General features: G+C 34.6%; 3 protein-coding genes across 5 annotated transcripts; 2 read left to right on the forward strand and 1 right to left on the reverse strand.

The window, feature by feature from the left end:
• The first annotated feature begins 330 nt into the window (after positions 1-330).
• Positions 331-5,271, forward strand: LOC107839300 (auxin response factor 9). Of its 3 annotated transcripts, none has more exons than XM_016682721.2 (14): positions 331-926; positions 1,414-1,529; positions 1,610-1,705; positions 1,824-1,880; positions 2,009-2,161; positions 2,427-2,511; positions 2,672-2,762; positions 2,854-3,018; positions 3,119-3,232; positions 3,320-3,392; positions 3,480-3,627; positions 3,718-4,340; positions 4,416-4,603; positions 4,680-5,271. In XM_016682721.2, the coding sequence occupies exons 1-14, from the start codon at positions 872-874 to the stop codon at positions 4,819-4,821; spliced, it is 2,106 nt and encodes a 701-aa protein (XP_016538207.1). In that variant the 5' UTR covers positions 331-871; the 3' UTR covers positions 4,822-5,271. The 3 variants fall into 3 exon arrangements, with proteins under 3 accessions (XP_016538207.1, XP_016538208.1, XP_016538209.1); XM_016682722.2 differs by having other exon boundaries at positions 355-926; positions 3,727-4,340; XM_016682723.2 differs by lacking the exon at positions 331-926 and adding an exon at positions 938-1,182.
• Positions 5,272-13,105: 7,834 nt separating this feature from the next.
• On the forward strand, positions 13,106-16,337 carry LOC107839299 (uncharacterized protein At4g00950). Its single transcript, XM_016682720.2, has 2 exons — positions 13,106-14,081; positions 16,052-16,337. The coding sequence occupies exons 1-2, from the start codon at positions 13,497-13,499 to the stop codon at positions 16,127-16,129; spliced, it is 663 nt and encodes a 220-aa protein (XP_016538206.1). The 5' UTR covers positions 13,106-13,496; the 3' UTR covers positions 16,130-16,337.
• Positions 16,338-16,712: 375 nt separating this feature from the next.
• LOC107839298 lies at positions 16,713-20,059 on the reverse strand. The gene is made up of 3 exons (XM_016682719.2): positions 19,779-20,059; positions 17,573-17,655; positions 16,713-16,967 (listed from the first exon to the last, which is right to left on the reverse strand). Exons 1-3 carry the CDS (start codon positions 19,924-19,926, stop codon positions 16,932-16,934), a joined length of 267 nt encoding a protein of 88 aa, XP_016538205.1. The 5' UTR covers positions 19,927-20,059; the 3' UTR covers positions 16,713-16,931.
• Positions 20,060-20,670: the final 611 nt, after the last annotated feature.

Genomic DNA, 20,670 nt, shown 5'->3' on the forward strand with positions numbered 1-20,670 from the left:
TCCTCGTTTTATATGATCCTCGTATTAAAAATAATATTTCAATTTATTTCTTTAATTTATAAAATTTTAAAAAGCCTTATTATAATTTTTTACTACTTTTTATTTTTAATGAAGAAAAGTCTTCTTGAAAACAGACTAGTGAAATAAACCGGATGAAAGTTAATAAAATAGATTTCAAAATATCATTAATAAAATATATTTCTAATTAATTTTACTCAACAAGAGTCGAGTAAAATAAACCGGATGAAAGTTACTTAAAATAGAAGGGGTAAAAAAGCTTAACTGGGGTTAAACTTTAACCCAAGCATGTCTCAAGTGAGTAAGTGAAAGAAGCTTTTCATTTTCAGCTTATATACTGGTATAGAGGGGGGAAGACGAAAAGATATATAGAGAGAATAAGGAAACGATTTTGGGTATTTGGTAACGTTGATTCAGGTGATAAATGAGCAAGAAAAAGCGGTTTTTGGAAACCCATAAAGGTGGTGGTATTGGTAATATTGGTTGCTAATTACAAGACTCCAAGAGTGGTATTGTAACTGAAAAAAAGCAAGCTGAGAAAAAACAGTAGAAAGAGCACAAAAGCAGTTACATACAATTGTGTGTGTTTACATTTAGTGAGAGATATAAGAGCTGCACATAATGGCTATTTTGTTTGCTACTTAAAATGGATCCATATTTAGAATGTTATCATCTTTGGTTTGTTTTGATTTGTAATGATGATCATCGTTTTGGGTGTGTTGAAGTGCGTGAATATTAAACTTTCTTCATCAAACAAAAGCTTTGTTTGTTAGCATCCTTTTTTTTTTTTTTTTCTTATCTTTGGGACCTTGAGTTTCTTGGAGCTTTTGGGATTATTTTTAGTGGTGTTTTAATGGTTCTGGTTGAAGGTTATAGAGGAGCTTCTGTGGCACATAGTCAAAATACAGGTGAAAAACGCTTGGTTATTAGTTCCTTCTTTATGTATTTTGTTTTTGTTTTTGCGAGTTTCGACGAAATTTTTGTTGTTTTCTGACAAGGGATAGTAGCAAACCTTGACTCGGCATCTGATTATGTTTGTTTCTCTTCTTCTTTGTCTTTATTTTTCCTTAAAGTTCTCAACTGCTACTTATGCTAGCTGGTTAAGTCTTTTAGTTTCTGCAATTTGCTGATCATTTCAAGAATCGTTAAATATCCTAATTTGGGGTAAGTTTAGTTTTAATGAAAAATGTGTTTAAATAGTAATTTCTGTTGCTTCTTTGGGTGAAAAAATTCCCATATATTTGTTTGTTGAGTTCTTTAACAAATACTACTGTTCAATCTCTGTGGCTTTGCTTGATTTCTTAGGCAAGTTCATGATTTTTTTTTTTACATTTTCTAATTTTATTTGAGTTTGTTACATTTTTTTTTCCCTTTGGTTAATTTGTTTTTGAGTAGGTATGGGAAGTGAGGATTTGTATACAGAGCTGTGGAAGGCATGTGCAGGGCCTTTAGTGGATGTTCCTCGGAATGGAGAACGTGTTTACTACTTTCCACAGGGTCACATCGAACAAGTAAGTATTAATTGATGCTAAAGTTCCCTTTTTTAAAAAGAATATTTGATATGGTTGTGCATTAATTCATGTTTTTGTAGTTAGAGGCTTCAACAAATCAAGCTGTGAATCAGCAGATTCCTCAGTTTAATCTTTCTTCTAAGATACTCTGCCGCGTTGTTCACATCCAGTTACTGGTATGTCTTGATTATGAATTCTAGTCTTTGTTTATTGAATTTGTTGTCAATGTCCTGTTATGGTAGAAGGGGGAAAAAGGAAAAGCATTGATTGTTTTCGTTCACCTTTAATTGACAGGCTGAGGCAGACACTGATGAGGTCTATGCCCAGATCACATTGCATCCGGAGGCAGAGGTAACTATCCGTAGTAATTGGTTTTATGTTTTCTGTGTAAGGGGTTGAACAATTATTGGATGACTGCTATTTAGATTCTTTAGTTTGACTAATTCTCGTGTTTCATCAACTTAATTTCTTCCTTGTAGCAAGAGGAGCCTTCTAAACCTGATCCATGCCTGCCTGATCTGCCAAAACGAACGGTTCACTCGTTCTGTAAGATTTTAACCGCATCAGATACGAGCACTCATGGAGGATTTTCTGTTCTTCGGAAGCACGCTAATGAATGTCTCCCGCAACTGGTAGTTCTTTCATTTTGTGTTCACTCTTTTTTGTTTCAAGAGAAAGATTGATGAGCAAAATGGGTTTAAAATTGAACTATATGTACGACTTAGTTTTTCAATATCAGCAACTGTTGTGTAAGATTCATTCATCTTCATGTTCTGACGAGTGAATTTGCAGGAGAGAAGTTCATTTCTTCTCCTTCCTGTCTTAGACTGATTATTTTAGCAAATTTTTAGAGGGTTATATGTTCTTGATATTTTGACTGATATGTGGCATCAACAGGACATGACTCAGGCGACTCCGACCCAAGATCTGGTTGCTAAAGATCTTCATGGGTATGAGTGGCGATTTAAGCATATCTTTAGAGGTAACTTCTACTAGGATACAGTAAGAAATAACTAATGTTGGTTCTTTCAGTTTTTGGAGTGGTTAAACTCTCTCGGTATAACGAATATTTTAAGTTGAATTTAGACTCTTGTACACGCGTGTATTGTCGTAGTTCCTTAATATACCTAGCTACTTTTCAGGCCAACCTCGAAGACACTTGCTCACTACTGGATGGAGTACATTTGTAACATCCAAGAGATTGGTTGCTGGTGATGCTTTCGTGTTCCTGAGGTGCTAACTCTCTTTTTTACTTGTTTAGAACTGGTGCCAGTTCATATTTTATTTTCCATGAAATAGATGTGATGTGTCTTAAATATTGCAGGGATGGTAATGGAGAACTACATGTTGGGGTTCGGCGTCTTGCTCGCCAGCAAAGCCCTATGCCTCAATCTGTGATATCCAGCCAAAGTATGCATCTCGGAGTTCTTGCGACTGCATCTCATGCTATTACAACGAACACTCGGTTTGTTGTGTATTATAAGCCAAGGTATTCCTCTATCTTCATTTAGATGCACTGATTAAATGTTTACACTGTGCATGTCATATGACCTCTTCCTATTCTTTTGATACCATATGATATCAATCAGGACAAGTCAATTTATAGTTGGATTAAACAAGTATCTGGAGGCTGTGAGTCATGGGTTCTCGGTGGGTATGCGTTTCAGGATGAGGTTTGAAGGAGAAGATTCTCCCGAAAGAAGGTTCACTATCTATTTCCTTTTTCTTGTGTTAATTTGAAGGTCACGCTGCTGTTGCAGCTTTTGATTTCGGCAGATTTTAATTGTCAGATTTACTGGAACGATAGTTGGAACTGGTGACATTTCCTCGCAATGGTCAGAATCTAAATGGCGATCCTTGAAGGTTTGAATATGTCTGGTTTTAGATGGAAAAGTTTGGACACATTCATTGTCTGCTTTCGACACTTTTTTACATTTTGCTCTATTCTAGATTCACTGGGATGAACCGGCATCCATGGTAAGGCCAGACAGGGTATCTCCATGGGAGATAGAGCCTTTTGTCGCTCCTACTAGTGGAGATGTTGCACAACCAGGAATAAAGAGCAAAAGACCCCGACCCCTTGATCTTCCCCGCACTGGTATATAGTAACTTCTGTTCGTTTCTCGCTTTTCCTTTACCCTTCTACAAGCCCAGTCATTGAAATCCAGCAATAACTGGTTTGTTGTAGAAATTGCAGTTGCCTCAGCTTCTTCTCCATTCTGGTACCCTGGATCTGGTCCTACTCTTGAAGTGAGCCACTTAGGTAGTATTACTGAAGTGCAAAGCCATGATAACCAACTATTCTGGTCCTCAAAGCAGAATAGCAGCCTCTCCAACGGCGTGAGCAACACTAGTTGTAGGACACATATCAGTGGAGCTTGGCAGCATAGTATACTTGAAAATGGTTCCCTCAATCTGCTCCGCGACTCGATTGAAGACAACAAGCAGCTGATCACACGATCAGCTCTGTTGGATTATGGTTCTCCGATGTCCTCAAGGGCAAGTAATGGCCTCTTACATGACCTAGTGGATAGGGGTAATAAGCGTGAGATATCTTCTAGCTGTCGCTTATTTGGAATTGACTTGCGGAACTCTAATAATACGCCTACTAAGGCGAAAGAAATTCTTGGTCCGAATGTTGCATCCAGCTCAGCTGATCAGGCGCCCATGGTGCCTGACAAGTCTGACGTTGATAAGGACCAGTGTGTTGAGCATCTGAATCATTCAGACGAAAAGGAGCAAGTCCCATTGGAGGCACTACCAAAGGATACACACAAGCAGGGCCTCACTTCTTCACGAACTCGTACCAAGGTACGTAAGATAGCTTATGTTAGTTCTTTAGATTTTCACTTTACTTATCTGTAAGCATAATTATCCAAATTATAGGTACAAATGCAAGGGGTTCGTGTTGGACGTGCGGTTGACTTGACTGCACTAAGTGGCTATGATAATCTTATCAGTGAGCTGGAGAAGATATTCGACATCAAGGGAGAGCTTTGCCCTCGAAACAAATGGGAAGTTGTGTACACGGATGACGAGGATGATATGATGCTTGTTGGGGACGATCCATGGCCGTAAGTCTCTGCAACCGTTTTGGTTTTATTAGCTTTTCTGTTGACTGATTGTTTAAATTTAATTTCTTGATTGCAGAGAGTTCTGCAATATGGTGAGGAGGATATTTATATATTCTAGCGAGGAAGTGAAGAAGATGACCCCTAGATGCAAGCTTCCTATTTTATCAGTAGAAGGCGAAGCGACAATGCCAAGTGTAGATTCAGAGGTTAAACCTTGAAGGATGAAGAAAACTTGCACAAACTTGTTGATATAATGGCTAGAAATATATGTGGGGGTAAAAAGGCTTAACGAGAAGACATGTTTTTTCTTTATTTAATTTTTGTTTGTTTCTCTTCTCTTGTGAAAAAAACTAGGAAGGGCAGTGGAGTTAAAAGTGTTTTGCTCCTAAGTAGAAGAGTACTGAGGAACTGCCTTCATGGATTAATGACTTTATTAATCTTGTAGTTAAGGTTAGTTGTGGAAAAATGTAAATACCTTTGTCGTTGTTGACATGTTTTGGTGGGGTTTGATTTGATCAGTCTGTGGAAAAAGCCAACTAATTTAGACATGCTTGTTTCTTGATGGCAAACTATAGTTGAGCTATTTCTTTATAGCACTGAGTGGAAAAAAAGTGACAGTAACTGTAACATTAACAGCTATGAATTTGTGGCCCCCCATTATCTTTTCAGGCTCTGTCCCAAATCCGTACCATTAATTATTTGGCAACATTACTACCGACTATACAAATATATTTACAGCTTTATTTTTACGTTGATTTTCAAGGCCAAGTGTATATGCACATGGTTCCCAGTAATGGTCCTTACTGTGCTCTGCATGTGATCCTCAACTAAGATAAAATATAGTACTTTTACTCCTGTGGTCCGAAAAGCTTGGAGTCTCATTCTATTCATGTTTTCTTTAATAAAAATCATATTAGTTGGGTGTTTGGTGGGATTACAAATGGCAGCTAAACCTTTAGGGTGGTGGCATAATAAGGTTTGAAATTTTGTGGATCTAGTCTATTTGTGATGAAAATGTGCTGAAGTTTGCTAACTAGTGCTGTTGTCTTTTCGGATCCTTTCTTGAATGTGAAGGCAAAAGAGTTGATTTCTCAGAAGATTGTTTTGCTTTTGAAAGGAGATAAAAATGAAACGTACCGTATCTTTGTGACAAAGACATGAAATATTTTTCAGTTTGGGGAACGTCTTTTTCTCTAATTTTCGAATCTTTCAAGTCGTCATCCTCGTGCTACTCAACATTTGCTTCGACTTTTTTACTGTCGTTTTGTTTACAAAATACTTTTTAAGAGCAGAGGCGAAACTAAAATTTCCACTAAAAGGGATCAAAATTGAAGGAAAACTAAGCGAAGTAGGTTCGATATGTATTATATGTACAAAGAAAATTTTTTAACCATATAGTACAATTTTTTGATGCCGAAAGAACCCCATACAAAGGTTGGCTCCGTCCCTGTTTAAGAGGGAGGAGAGAGGGGATGGGGGAGGTTAGACTTGATATAATTTGGACTGTTTCTTCAACCTTTGCCTAGGGAGCTTATTGCTGGATAATGGGCCAACCATTGAATAGCAACAATACAATGCAAATTAAGTATGACCCCTGCACACCGGTCACCATGTGACATGGAGTACTCTTCGAGCTGTTGGACCCTACCTTAGGTAGAGCCGTTTTCATAGTGGGCAGACTTGGTACCTGAGAGTCTGTAATCTCCCAAGCAAGCTTGAGGGGCTTGCCACTGAGAGCTTGTGCCCCCACATCGTATAGGGATTCTCGCACACATGCCGCAACTAGAGCCCTTTGCAATAAGGCCCCTCTCATCAAAACCTTGCTCGCATTACTGCGCAGAAAGAAATTGTACCAGTCGAATGGTTTGCTATTTGGATTGGCTTATTAGGTTGTAAATTTAATGAGAGAGAGGTGTGTGAGGGATCTGAACACAAAAACTTCATTCGACTAAAATTGATCTAATTTGATCATGTTAAGGAACAAGTGTTTCTTCAATCATGCTAAATGCATGATGTATTTAGAATCTGTATGATTATATGCGTTGTATCAAATCGAATAGACCCCCAGTATTGTTTTCGTAAAGGACTTATCTGGGGACTTAGATGTTCTCTATTTTGATTTTATGAACTATGTCTGTAGTCATGTTCTCTGTATTTTATTTGTTACCACTAAAAGCATATAATGTCTGTGAAATGGTTATCAAAAACGGCAAAAAGTGTACGGGTATCTAATTTTGGCACCATCATTTAAGCTCTACATGTGGAGTGCAGAAAATTGTAAGTCTATCCAATTCAGAATAATTTTAGACGTGCGTTGTCTGAAATTTATATGGTTGAAGTTCCACTATAATGACCTGAACCAAGCTGAAGTTCAGCTCTTTTGGACTAAAGGTCGTCACATGAGGTTGAATTTTGTCATTTTTGCCTGAATATCATAAAGAAATGCATGTGAGTCCTATTTGTTTTAAGTTATGATTCGTCAAACCTAACTTTAAACACCACGGGTGTGTTTGATACGATGGAAAATATTTTCCATGGAAAATGTTTTTCTTGGAAAATAAGTTGGTTTTCTGCTTATTTTCTCATGTTTGGTTGGTGAGTGAAAAATATTTTATGGTGTTTCCATCATACAAAACACACCCCACATCTCCAAAGTTGATAGAAGTGGGCATTTAAAAAAAAATAATTTTAGGAACAAATTAAATAACAATATATCTATTGACATCTAAAATTTGTGGGACTGAAGAATCCAAATTTTGGTAAAGTCTAGGAGGCTACTTTACCCTAAATCCTGCCTATTTAAAGGTAACATATTCCTTGAAACAGGTATCTTGAATATCTCATGGGTATTGTAAAAAATCGGGATTTTCAATATTCCACAAAATAAAATTATGGGATATCAATAAAGAGATCATCCTATGTTCACGCTACTGATGACCCTCGAATTACGGAGAAAATCGAGATCATCCTATGTTCACGCTACTGATGACCCTCGAATTACGGAGAAAATCGAGAGAAGAATCAAGGGAGGAACAGATTTGTAACCACTTCGTTTATCAATAAAATTATAATTTCTTCATATTTTTATTTGTGGTTGAAGTTTATTTTCCATGAACGAATATCATCTGTGAAATTCTTACAACAAAAGTAGGATTTACTTCCAATAACAGCAACCTTGGTGAATAGAAGCCCATCATAAGATAGTTTTGGCCCAAATAGACTCTTGGACTAGCCTGGGCTCACAAATGTGTATAGAGCCATAGTGAGCTGAGAGTATTTATATGTTGGGCTATGGAAGAATAAAGTTGCAGGGACCAACTCAAAGATCCTTGTCTCTTCATAGACTCTGGAAATATGAAATCCAAAATCTAATCTCTCATTATAGCCCTTTTGACGCTCGATACTTTTAATTTATGTCACTCATATTTTTTAAAAATATTGATGATGGATTTATGTCGATCCTTCATAAATAACGCACACATGTTGATATTTTTGAAGATCCCGAGCAACATAACTTTCAATAGTTACATTAACAATATGGTTTACAACAAAATGAGAAATTTTTTTGATTTGAATAAACTCTAATAAAAACTTATACTTCTCATCCACAAGTCAACCATCTATAAATTCTGCTACTCCTTTGCCCATCCCCTTACCCAAAAACTATTCTGAAGATCTTTTTACATTTACCCCTTTAATTTTTTCAGTGTTGTTATTGGGTATATAACCCACAACGTAATTATTTGTTCAACGATACAAAAAATTCAGGTAAAGAAATATGGAAAGCATAAAAGTTAAGAGAAAATACACAAAAAATTCTTGCTTTCTCCAAACTAACTTTTATGATTTCAATATAAAATGAGAAAGTTACGTATAATATAGCTAATAATGGTGTGAATAAGTATACTAATAAGATATATCAGCGTATTATTGCTGAAAATTGTCGGTGTCGTCAAGCTCATTATGATATATTTCCTATTGACAAAGTAGAGTTATAATTACACACACCAAAAAAAAGACCAGTTTCCTGACACTAGTAAGATATTTATTCTATAAAAAAATTATATAAAAGTATTTTAAGTCATAAATTTACTAAAACTATTTTTAGAATTAAAAAAATGCAATCAAAGAAGCAAGCTGACTTTTCAAATAGCGATAATGTCATTCTTTCTTTACAAAAAGTACATACATTATATCATCAAGTACTTGGCTTTTCTTTAATTGTGTGGTGTTGATTAATGTACACCTTTTTTTGGCTGTAGTTTCCATCCTTTAAGAAATTAATTACTTATTAAACTTTCTAGCACCATTCGTTTGGAGTTTATCAGATATTGATATTATCTTACGCCATTTTCCATTTATTTAGGTAAGGAACGTTTGCAACTTAATCACGACATGTTTATCCTATCAATTTATAAAGTAAGAAGAAGAATATTACCATAAAATGAATGAATGTGCATTTGCTTTAAATCAAATTGGATCAAGTTTGAAGGAGTATCTTAAAGTTATTTTACTCATTTTCTTTCTTGAAAAGTCTAAAGATTGCCCTCTTACATTTGCTATTAACTTTAATAAATATTCCATTATCTTTAATTTCTTCTGGGTGCATGTACGCATTACGTAACATTATCTAAATGTTACATGAATTACGTAACATTTTATGAAAAGCAATTTTAAGGAAGAACGTTCATTTGTATTTTAGTCTTAGAGAGACGATGTGGGGTGGGGGAGGGGTTTGGCAAATTAATGCTCCACATGTTCAAAGGGAAGGCAATGAATGTTAGCAAATAATGTTGATATATCAAATCATAAATTTATTTTGTGAGTTTTGGTCGACATAGAAGACAAAACATATATCAAATCAGGCTTCACTTTTGCTGATCTAAGGATGAATTTTCATTACCCTATTCACTGCTTTATGGCTCACCCCTACAAAAAGCAAAAGGATGGCCAGAAAAAAAAAATGCACTTTTTTCTTTTATTTCTTATTTGGTGTCTTAATATTTAAATGGAAAAAGGGTCAAAAATATCCCTAAACTATTGAAAATAGATCAAAAATATACTCCGTTTATTTTTTGGCTCAAAAATACCCTTTATTTGTTATTTTGGCTCAAAAATACCCCTATATTAATTTTTTTTGGCTCAAAAATACCCCTCTGTTAATTTTTTGGCTCGAAAATACCTTTCTCTCTAACAGAATGCCACAGAACATGCCACGTGGATAAAAAAACCAGTTAACCAATCCATTTCAATATACACGTGAAAAATAACTTCATTTAATCCATCTAACCATCAACACATTTTATTCTATTTAAAAATCCAAACCAAGAGGCAAAAATCAATTCTTCAATTTTTTTCTCAAATCATCCCTTTCACCACATTTCATTTCATTATTAACTTTTTTAAAGTTACGACACTTACTCGAGCAAATTCTTGACCCCATCAACTTGTGGTTGTCCGATAATGCCGCTAAACTTTCTCTCTCCAAATTTCAATTTTGTCTTCAAATTACTATTCCTTTTACTACAATCAGATTTCTCATTAGACTAATTTAGATAGGACATCCAGTAGCAATCCGAGCTCTTGGACACCAAATCGATTATTCAAGGATCCAATTGTTTAGGGTTGACCCAATTAAAACTTGATTCTTTCATGTCAATAATTTGAGGACCTGATTATTTCCTCATCTTTTGCCTTGATCGATTTGAAATATCTGAACCCATCACATGAAAAATAAGCAATCAAATTCTTCAATTTATTTCCTCTGGGTTCAAGTATTTTGAATATGGGTCGGGTTGGATTTTTAAATAGAATAAAATGGGTTGATGATAAGATGATTAAATGAAGTGATTTTCCACGTATATGCTGACATGGACTGATTAAGTTTTTTTTTTTTTTTTCACGTGGTGTATTTGGTGGCATTTCGTTTAAGAGAAGGGTATTTTTGAGCCAAAAATAAACGGAGGGCATTTTTGATCCATTTTCAATAGTTCAGGATTATTTTTAACCCTTTTCCGTATTTAAATTATATTGGGTCATGATTAATTTAAATTTGTACCATATAAAACATATTTAAGGAAAAACTTTTTTAACTTGTTTTTAAGAATTCTGTACGTTACACCACAAGCATATTGGTCACACTTATTATTTCTACTACCGTCTGATATAAGGGGTGGACAATTTTTTATGCTATGACTACATTTTCCCTTAACTCTTTCTTTTGTCTATAGATCTACGATTAGTTTTTTTTTTTTTTTAAAATTTGATTAAATTAAATGTTATCTATTTTTAAGTGATAAGGATTTAATGAGGAAAAGAACAAGATAGTCAAAGGAGGAGGCCAAAGATAAAGGTTCCCAAAAAAATATACTCCCATCTTTGTTTCTCCTTAATGACTTGTATTCTTTATCTTTGGGCTGTCTTCTTTTTCTTCCTTTAATTTGAAAATGATGTAGGAAAGATCCAACTTTTTCCTTCTTTTCCTTTTCTTTTTTCTAAGTCTGAGTGTTTCTTTTTCTAAGGTCTAAAATTGAATTTTTATGGCCAAGTCATCATTTGCCTTTTGCAAATTCTCATCTTTCTTCAATGCCAGCTTTGAGTTATATAGACTTGGGTACTTTTGTGTTCAATGCCCATATATTGAATAGCATTCCTCCTCTTTTATTAGAATAGCATTGAACTTTTCAAGGATTGATTCGCTAGAACAATTTGTTTCTCAAATCTTTTTGGCATAATGTGGGGTTGTAATTGTGAGGATAATATGGGAATGGGTTAGTTTTATTTTTGTTTGTTTGTTTGTTTGTTTGTTTGTTTGGAAATTGAATAGAATAGTTCATGGTCACTCCTACATACTATGTATGTTTATAGAACAAACCACGAGTCTGTCTCTACAGAATCATAAGACTAAATGTATAAAGAAGCTGATGCATGCTAGCTATAGCCTTAATAGACACATGGGCAACTCGTCTAACATGATGTCTTTGTTCTCATCCAAAAGTTATTGTTTGATGTGCTGCTACAGCATGTCTTCTGCTTATGGTAAAACTTTTACTAAAGCCTCGTCGACGACTTTCCCCAGCCCTCTCTCCTCGCGTCATGAGCAAGTCTCAACTCTTGATAGTTTGTTCGATAAATTCCTACCTCTCTGATCTCTCGGTATGGTATACTTATATATGAAGCCGTATTCACTATTAATGCGTGCGTTCCAAAAGTTTGCTATATTTTGTCTTTTTTCTCATTGCTCCACTTAGGAATGAGAGCACTTGTACTATAGGGTTGAAGAGAGGGGAGAAGGGACCAAATAATAGTAGTATAATTATAGGAATTAATTAGGAATATCTAATAAGCCTCTTCTTAACAAACTCTATTCGATTTTCAACAAGTTTTATATTATTGTCAGCAAATATCAGTACATGAAGTGATGCACAAGTATGTTTGACCACCCGAATATTGTCTATCTATGTTTGACCCGCTTGATATATACGTAATAATCAATGACTAAAATAACTTTATTTGTAACCCTCATTTACCCACAGAAATTAAAACGAAATCAGGAATTCAGGATAAGCTAGATTCGATTCAACGAAAAAGATAAAAAACATTGGAATTGACATGAAATTTGCAGAATGAACAGAGGACAGAAACTGGAACTACTGTTTTCTGTAAATAAAAATGTACAAAAGTTTTGACATATGCTTGGTGTGGCATGTGACGTTTTTATGGTAAAATTCAAGCAAAAATGTCCAATATATCTCTGAAAAGAGCTGACATTTTCCATTATGCTTTAGAATCCAATGCTATCCTTCATCCCAAAAAGTCCCATACATAATGTAAATTCTCATTAAAAAACATAATTTGGAAGAAAACAAAAATACTTTCCATCCTATTACATATTGTCCAAACAACATTAAATATTTCACCAAATAACGTCAATCTATCTAACCCTATCTTTACAGAAGTAATCATAACCATTCATGTAGTCAATGTCCTGTCAATAATTTAACAAATTATCATAGTCAAAATTTTGCTTTTTCTTTTCAACCTTTCGATTCCCCATACACATGGCTACCAATTAGGATGGCACAATTATTTTTTTACCTTCTCGAACTATATATATTAGAAAAAGTTTAAACCAAAAAATATTTACTAAAGCTTACATTCATTGTCACAAAAAATACTTCTCTTTTTCATTCACTTTGTCCAATCTTATTGTCAAAAAAAAAAAATCACAAAAATGATTTTCTAACTACTTACAAATTCTTTTAGTTTCATGTTCTTTTTACAAGAGAATTTTATTTTCTCATAAAAATTTCCAAAAAAATTATTTTCTTCTTTTTAAAATATAAGACTCAAAATTTCAACATGAGAATACAGTCATATGAATGTTACATCACATTTACAATTACAAATTACAAAAATTTTATAGCTATATAAGTATTACTCCTACTAGTCGGTTATATTTAAGATCACATATTTTAACTTACTTTTTTTCTTTCTTAAAGTCGGACTATATCATAAACAAAATAATTGCAGTAGACTTTAAAGTTGTTGATTCATATAACCTTTATATTTACGTTACCTAGATGATCACAAACTAGAAAAGCAAAAGTTATTCTCATAATGTCAGGCAGCTAACACTAAAACAGTAATAGAGTCAATTAATACAGCCATCATAATCCCAAAAGTCAAGAACGTGGTAGAGGTATAGCAAATGCGCTACTACTATTTATAGTCTTTTGGTCTTTTCCTCTATGTCCATAACTGATGTTACTCTTCTCTGTACCTTCTGAACCAAACCAGCAAAGCAACAACAACAACAACAACAACAAAAAATAGCCATATCCTTTCTAAATTAAATAAACTCCCATTTCAGTCCCCTAAAAGAACAAGGATCATGGTGAAAGAATCAAGTTCAACACTAAAACTTCCTTTGTTTTCAGTAAATGCACAAGATGATTTAGGCATGTTAACTCCTCTACACACTTTAGCATCCATACCATTTTCTTGGGAAGAAGAGCCTGGGAAGCCTCGTCCATGTACTGATCTTATCCCTTTACCAAACTCTATTAACTTCAATGAGCCCAAACTATGCTTAGAGCCACCTCCAAGGCTTTACAACTACTACATGGAATCAAACAAAAGTGCTTCCCCTACAACTGTTTTCGATGGGCCTTATATAACCAACAAGCCTAGGTTTTCATCCTTCAGGTTCTTGAGGGATCGTCGTAGACAAGGGTCTTTTGACAGTACTGCTAGCTCTGAAACAGGACAAAATAGTGCATTTGTTGTTGGCAAGAAGAAAGTGGAGAGTAAAAGCTGGTGGCGCCGCAATAGTAATAATGTTAAAGGCAAATCTGGTAGAGATGATTCAACAGATTGTGTTAGTCTTAATGATGAATGCACTATGAAAATGGCAACACTTGAAAGAAGTGGAAGCTTTTCAGGTCTCTCACAGTCACAGGCTAAGACTCATATTTGGGTAAGTCTTTATTATATCAAATACACGAATCAGTTATTTAAAGATTGCAAATTTATTTGTGAATCTTGCTACTAGTACTGTTTTTCTTCTGTCCTAATCCCCTCGATTAATGTTTATGAGTTTGAATGTATAGGGTTTTAGATTTGAACCTATTGTGTATTTAGATTATGAGTTCGAATCTATAATTTCTTATAATTTTAGTGAATTTTTACATAAAATTATTTTGTAAAGTATTAGATTCAGATGACTGTTGACTCTAGTGCTTTGCAGCCATTCATTCACCTCTTAGCTACTTTCATTTTAGGCGTAATACATAAACTTGTTATTTGAGTTGGCCTCAAATTACATTTATGATCCTAAACTTTGGGTCTACACAAGTAGACACTTAAATTTATATAAAATTAAATAAGTGAACATACACATCCTATGTGACATAATACACGTAGGATGTTACGTAGGATAAGACTTGGCCACGTAGGATGCCACATGGAACATATGTATCTACCTGTTCAACTCTATATAAGTTTAAGTGTCTATTTGTTTCCACCCAAAGTTGGAGGTCATAAATGTAATTTGAGGCCAAGTTAAAGGGCATGTTTATGTATTGACATCACAAATAGATGTTTCATTTTATCATCCATTTTCACAATCAAAAGAGTTATTACTTTTTTGTTCATATTATTTTTAGTATAAACAACCGCATAAAGTAGTAGTAAAATTTAAAATTCTAAAACATGGTCAATAAGGTTAATTTAGTTAACTACATGTGAAAATTTTCTTCTCAAGAGATGTCCAAGATCAAAGGCCAATTAATCTTTAATGGAGGAAGTACAAAGCTTCCTTGTAACACAATGCTATCTTAATATACAATATCGTGATAAATTTCACGCACTCTAGCCTCTGAGCTAGACACTATAGGTTGGCCGCCCCACTCCAACCCTTTAAATATCAACCTTTTGTTCTTTGACTATAAAATTATCAATCATTCCTATAAAGTTTTTGTTGTAAGATATTGTTACTTATAGCAACTTTGTTTCCAATTTGTTAAAATAAAACTTGAAGAATTGATGACTGAATTCATAAGAATTAACTAAAAATACCTTTTTTGGTAATGGAATTGGATCACAATGAAAACAAAAGAGATGGAGTAATGACAAAGCTTAATAATTGGGGCAGGTGATGAGGTTGAAGAAGACGGCAGTGGGGTTAAGGAAGGGGCCTAGTTAACTTCACTTTTAGGCAAGGGGTAGGTGTTACACAAAACAAAAATAGCTGTTAGCAATTAAGTCTCAATGTGTTACTTTCCCCGTTCACTTTTATTTGTTATTTTATTCACTACTCCTTAAGGAATATGTCAAAGTCTAATACTATACAAGTAAAAATAGAACGTGGGAGTAATAGATGGGGTTGGATGAGCAAGTAGGTAATGTCCAAAGTTATAGGGCACCCAATGTCATCGTAGTTAATGGGGAAAAGGGAATTGAGGATATGGGCTGGCTGGCTTATTGAAACCTATTTTTAGTAATGGAATGGGAAAGATCACTGGGAAGTGTGTAGACTTTTCATCCTTGGTGATTTTTCTTGCCCTGCTATCATTTTCATGCTCTTACCAATATTCAACATGGCCATCCCACCATTTCTCAATTATAATTCAAGGATGTGTCTTAGCAATTAATAAAGTTGGTGAACATTACGAGAGATCAGACTTTAAACTTGGACAAAAAATAACAGTTGATTTCTTTAGTTTTGGTAGGCAGGCTTATTAAATACATGTACTGATAGAATAGAAAGTACCAAGTATCCGTTACAACATTGAAAATACATACGAAGTTATGGTCTAAAGCCAAACAACATGGCTATAGAAAAAGTTATGCATGAATATTGGCTTTCATAAAATAAAATTTCATGTCCTCTTCTATTTTCCATCAGCATTACTAAACTCAAGTATTGTTCTTGTTGAAATCTCACAGGCAACTATATACGAAGGATTCAAGCAGGTAATACCATGGAAGAGCAAAAAATCAAAGAAAGAAGCGCTTATCGGCTAAGCTTCAACAATGGCTGTTATGTTAATGAAGTTAAAAAGATTTTTATGTTGCTTTCTCTAGTCATTTTAAGTACTCCTGGTTAAATACGCAGGAAATATAGAAACAAATGTACTGTGCTTTGAGAGCATTAGCCTTGAATTTCACCATAACCTGTTGTAAATATTGTGAGATCATTTTCTGGATTCAATTTCCACTTATCCTTGTATCATCTTGAAGTGAATATTTACGGTTTGCATTTTGGTAATACCAACCTGGAAGACTTTTGTGATTTTCCACTCAACAAAATTATACTTTGGTAAAAGCTACACAGAGAAAACAAACGGTGAACTTTCCTCTCCAAGTCCAACCAACATAAGATTTGAGTTTCCATCGTGACGTACAAAGAAATAAGCATATGATAGCATGGGCATACTTCAGACAGTGAAGCCTTTCCCACTAACAGTAACCAACATTAGTAACATATGTTCATTTCAGGTCACTTCAGTTATATACTAGGCTGCCAAAATCAAAAGAGGAAGGTGCTCAGATGAACAAAATTCTCGAGAGAAAACAAAAAAACAATTCAAACAGAGACGGATCAAAATAATGATAAGCCTCAGATGCATTTGATTAGGTTATAACTGAAGTCAATTCGATATTTGAATCCAAGTGCTTACAAATGAGGAGGGTCTCTCCCCTCCTTGCACAAAACATTTAAATTATCCACAAAAATAGACCTTATTTTCACATCTGATCAGGATGACACAAAAGGGATGGAATAAGCCTAAAAGGAGCTGGTTGAAACTAAAACCTCACAAGTATCTTATCCTTGTTTTTTACCGGTCATACCCGCAACCACCTGCACAAAGTAGCAAACTATGTTAATTGAAGAAGAGAACCAAAATCAACGGAACATCAACATAGACGTACGACATGAACAACTAATAAGCAGCTTGAAAGCATTTCGGTTCAAAAGCTTGTTTTCATTCTTTGAAATGTCACATGCAGCCAATTTCAAGAAATCTATGATAACCTTAGAGAGATATCTAGCACTCAGTAGAACAATTGAGACAAAGTGAATAGTTATGGACATTCATTGATCCAAAAAACTAGAGGCTAGATTTAACAATTCACAATTCAAATCTCAACTTAGCACTCATAACACAAATCATCACTTTGGTTGGCACAATATGATGCTATAACACTCTTACAATCTGAGTCAAAGCATATCGTAAACATGGATGACATTGACAAAATCCCATTTAGCATCCACAAAATGTGAACTGGCATAGTTTGTCCGGGGACTGTTTATGCTTATCCCCAAAAGAAAACAGCCTTATGTATAAGCAAAATCAAACAAACCAACAACATATCTAAACATGATGAGGAAAATGACCAAAAAGAGGGAAAAACACAGTTGCATAAACCAGAAAGAACATAACACAAAGATAGACAATTACTCACATCGTTTAAAGCAGGTGCTGGGATTTGCTTGGATGATTCAAAAGAGTCCAGAATAGGCCTTACAACCGCAGGAAGGAAGAGGCCTGAAATTGCAAGCGCTATAAGACAAACTAATTTCCAATCAAAGGGAAAGACAGGTAGGATAGAAGGTTTATAAGTGTCCTTTTTTCAAAGAACGGTATACAAAATGCACTACTTCAGCAGGTAATTGAATTATCAATATTGCATGATGCACACTAACCCCAACTTCTTGAGTTGGTAATAAGAATCATCAAGTCATTAACCAAGGTAATTCTTCTCTTGAGCTATACTAACACACATTTCTTTCGCAACAGGGATTCCCAGTAAGGCTGACCTAGTTGGCTTGTGCCATACAGGAAACTAATCCACCAAGTGTTAACTGAGAAGCAATAATAGACAATACCCCATGCGTACAACCCACAGGCGGTAAAGGCCTCTCTGGAAGCACATAAGGGACAAAACAGAGACTTGTCGGTGAGTTTTACTAGCATGATCGATTGCTATACGGTTGCAGAGACAGGCTTCTCCAAATCCCAGATACTGAATCACTGGTTTCCAAACCCAGCGGGACAGATGAATATGTCAATTATGGTTTTAAAGAAGATATCAAACTTACTGAAATTCCTCTATTTGATCACATATAATCTGAAAAATATTCAGCATTTTAAAATCTTAAACTAAATATAATTTGACGAATAAAGATAAACATGTGCAGAAGTTGAGGTTGATAACAACTGCTCTCCCCATCATTTCGTTTTAGTAAAGGAGTTCCTGATCTATTATTCTAACACTGTGGATTCTCTGCTTGATATGCAGAAGTGCATACATAATGCTAAAAGACAAAACGTAAGGTCTAAGTCTCTAAGATGCATACTATGGTTTCTTGCATAAATATGCCTCAGATATAGCTTTAGCATACAGGAATTACACTGATCTAAGCATGAAAAGCAATAAGAGGACCCCACTCTCTACCGTCAGTTCACAGAATCTGGGTTCCCATCATTAACTCACTACTAAAAAGAAAAGTCACATGGACGTCCATACATAAATAGAGACACTTTTTCGAGGAGGCAAGTAATATCATTGATGGCACCAAGAAGATGAAGACATACAAAAGATAACAAGTACAAAAGAGAGTCTAGCTCTATTAGAGTGAGACATACAAATATATATGTTATATGCGTGCTCACGTGTATGTAAAATGCAAGAATAAGGAGTCATCTGGTAGCAAATTACTTTTTGGGCAACAGATGAACTTGATGCAGGTTATCCTTTTGTAGAAATCATACTTGTGACACTATGTGGAGGTTATTCTTCTCAATTATCTACTTATTTTGCTGTATATTTCCCTATTATCAAAATACGAGTTAGGCCAGACCTTCAATATTCTTTCAATAAGATATATTGAGAGGCAAACCAGCTGCCACTACTAGCTCTAACCAATCCACTACTAACAAAAAAACTTACAGCTCAACGAATAAATAAGAAGATTCACTCACAAAAGACGAACTTGATATTTAGAGTTCAGAATGAGGAACAGACACCCCGAAAAGTGTCTCAGATTAATATCTTAGTATGCCTACTTAATCACAAGAAAATGTTTTCCTGATAAAAATGGGAGACACACTATCCCATTAATCACAATGTTATCCTGACATATCCAAAAATCTCTAGATATCCTCCACCTACAGAGACCAATCACTACCTTATAGGTCCATTATTTGTGTTATGAAGAACTAGTTGGAACCTCAATTAATTTTCTTCTAAAAAAGTATTACCAAAATAAAGAATTACAATATCCAAATTGACTATTGCTGAATCAGCTATCATATAAATTTGCAAGGAATTGGTAATCAAGCATTTGTACATTCAGAGAAGCTAGTACCAATTACCGAAATACACATCATCCGGACCCAAAAAAGATAAATCTTAGCTTCCAATTCTCAAGATTTTGTTAGAGCTGATGATGAGGCATTCTTCAAAATATGAACTTTGAAAACAGCGGATTTCATAGATTCAACCAGAGTAACGCCTGATTCCAACCCATATACAGTTCATAAATTCTAAATATGCGTACAATTCAATTGCCACAAATATCCCCCCAAAATTGCATTTTGCATCCACTAAGTCAAAATCTTAGATTTGGTGAAAGTAGAGACAGAGATAGAGATAAAGAGAGAATTACCGAAGCCGCCGATGAGACAAGAAGCAGCAACGACTGGTTCCTGGACCACGAACATTCTTAATTTCCCCATTACCCCCATTCTTCTTCTTCTTCCCGTAGATCTCCTATTACCCACTAATGTCCCAAAATGATGGCTGCTGTGTAACATCAGTGCCTAAGCGACCCGGCCCATAACGTTCATTCTAGGCCCATCTATTTCTAATTTTGTTTTTGGTTATATAGAACAAAGATCCCTCTACTTTTTCCAACGTCATCGACTAAATTTATGGATATATGCCCATCGCCCGTCTATCTATCAATGCTAAGATAGATAAGAAGAATCAACTACAGTTTTTTTTTTTTAAATCTCTGATGAGATTTAAACCTCAGACCTCATGTTCTTAACCACCTCTATTTCAAAGTTATTCTAACGTAATTCTAAGTTGAAAGATTTTTTTATTTTTTAGAAACATTGAATTTTATTAATCAGAAACAGTGCCACAAGTAAATTTGCCGGGTAAATTTCTTAAATTGTCACGCAATTATAAAGCTTCTGCAGCGAGTCATGTACCTTTGTTTTGTCATTTATGTCACAACACCAATACCTTGGTAATCCAAGGTAACAAGAGCATGAAAATGGAGCTTTCAATAGACTTTAAAAATAATAATAATAATAATTGTTTTCATATTTTTTCTTTTACTTCCTTTTTAAACAATAACCATAATAAGGAAGAAATGAGTTAAAAATACCCTTAATTACAATATTTCATAATTGGTGAACTAAATCAAACTAATAATCTCATTCACAATATAACACAATTAGCCTTTTTAAGGTTTTTTTTTTATGCAATTAGTGAACTAAATGTTTGGACATTTGTAGCTGGATCAATCTGTAAGATTAACTAGTACTAGT

This window comes from Capsicum annuum, chromosome 8 (assembly GCF_002878395.1).
Source record: "Capsicum annuum cultivar UCD-10X-F1 chromosome 8, UCD10Xv1.1, whole genome shotgun sequence".
Taxonomy (NCBI): domain Eukaryota; kingdom Viridiplantae; phylum Streptophyta; class Magnoliopsida; order Solanales; family Solanaceae; genus Capsicum; species Capsicum annuum.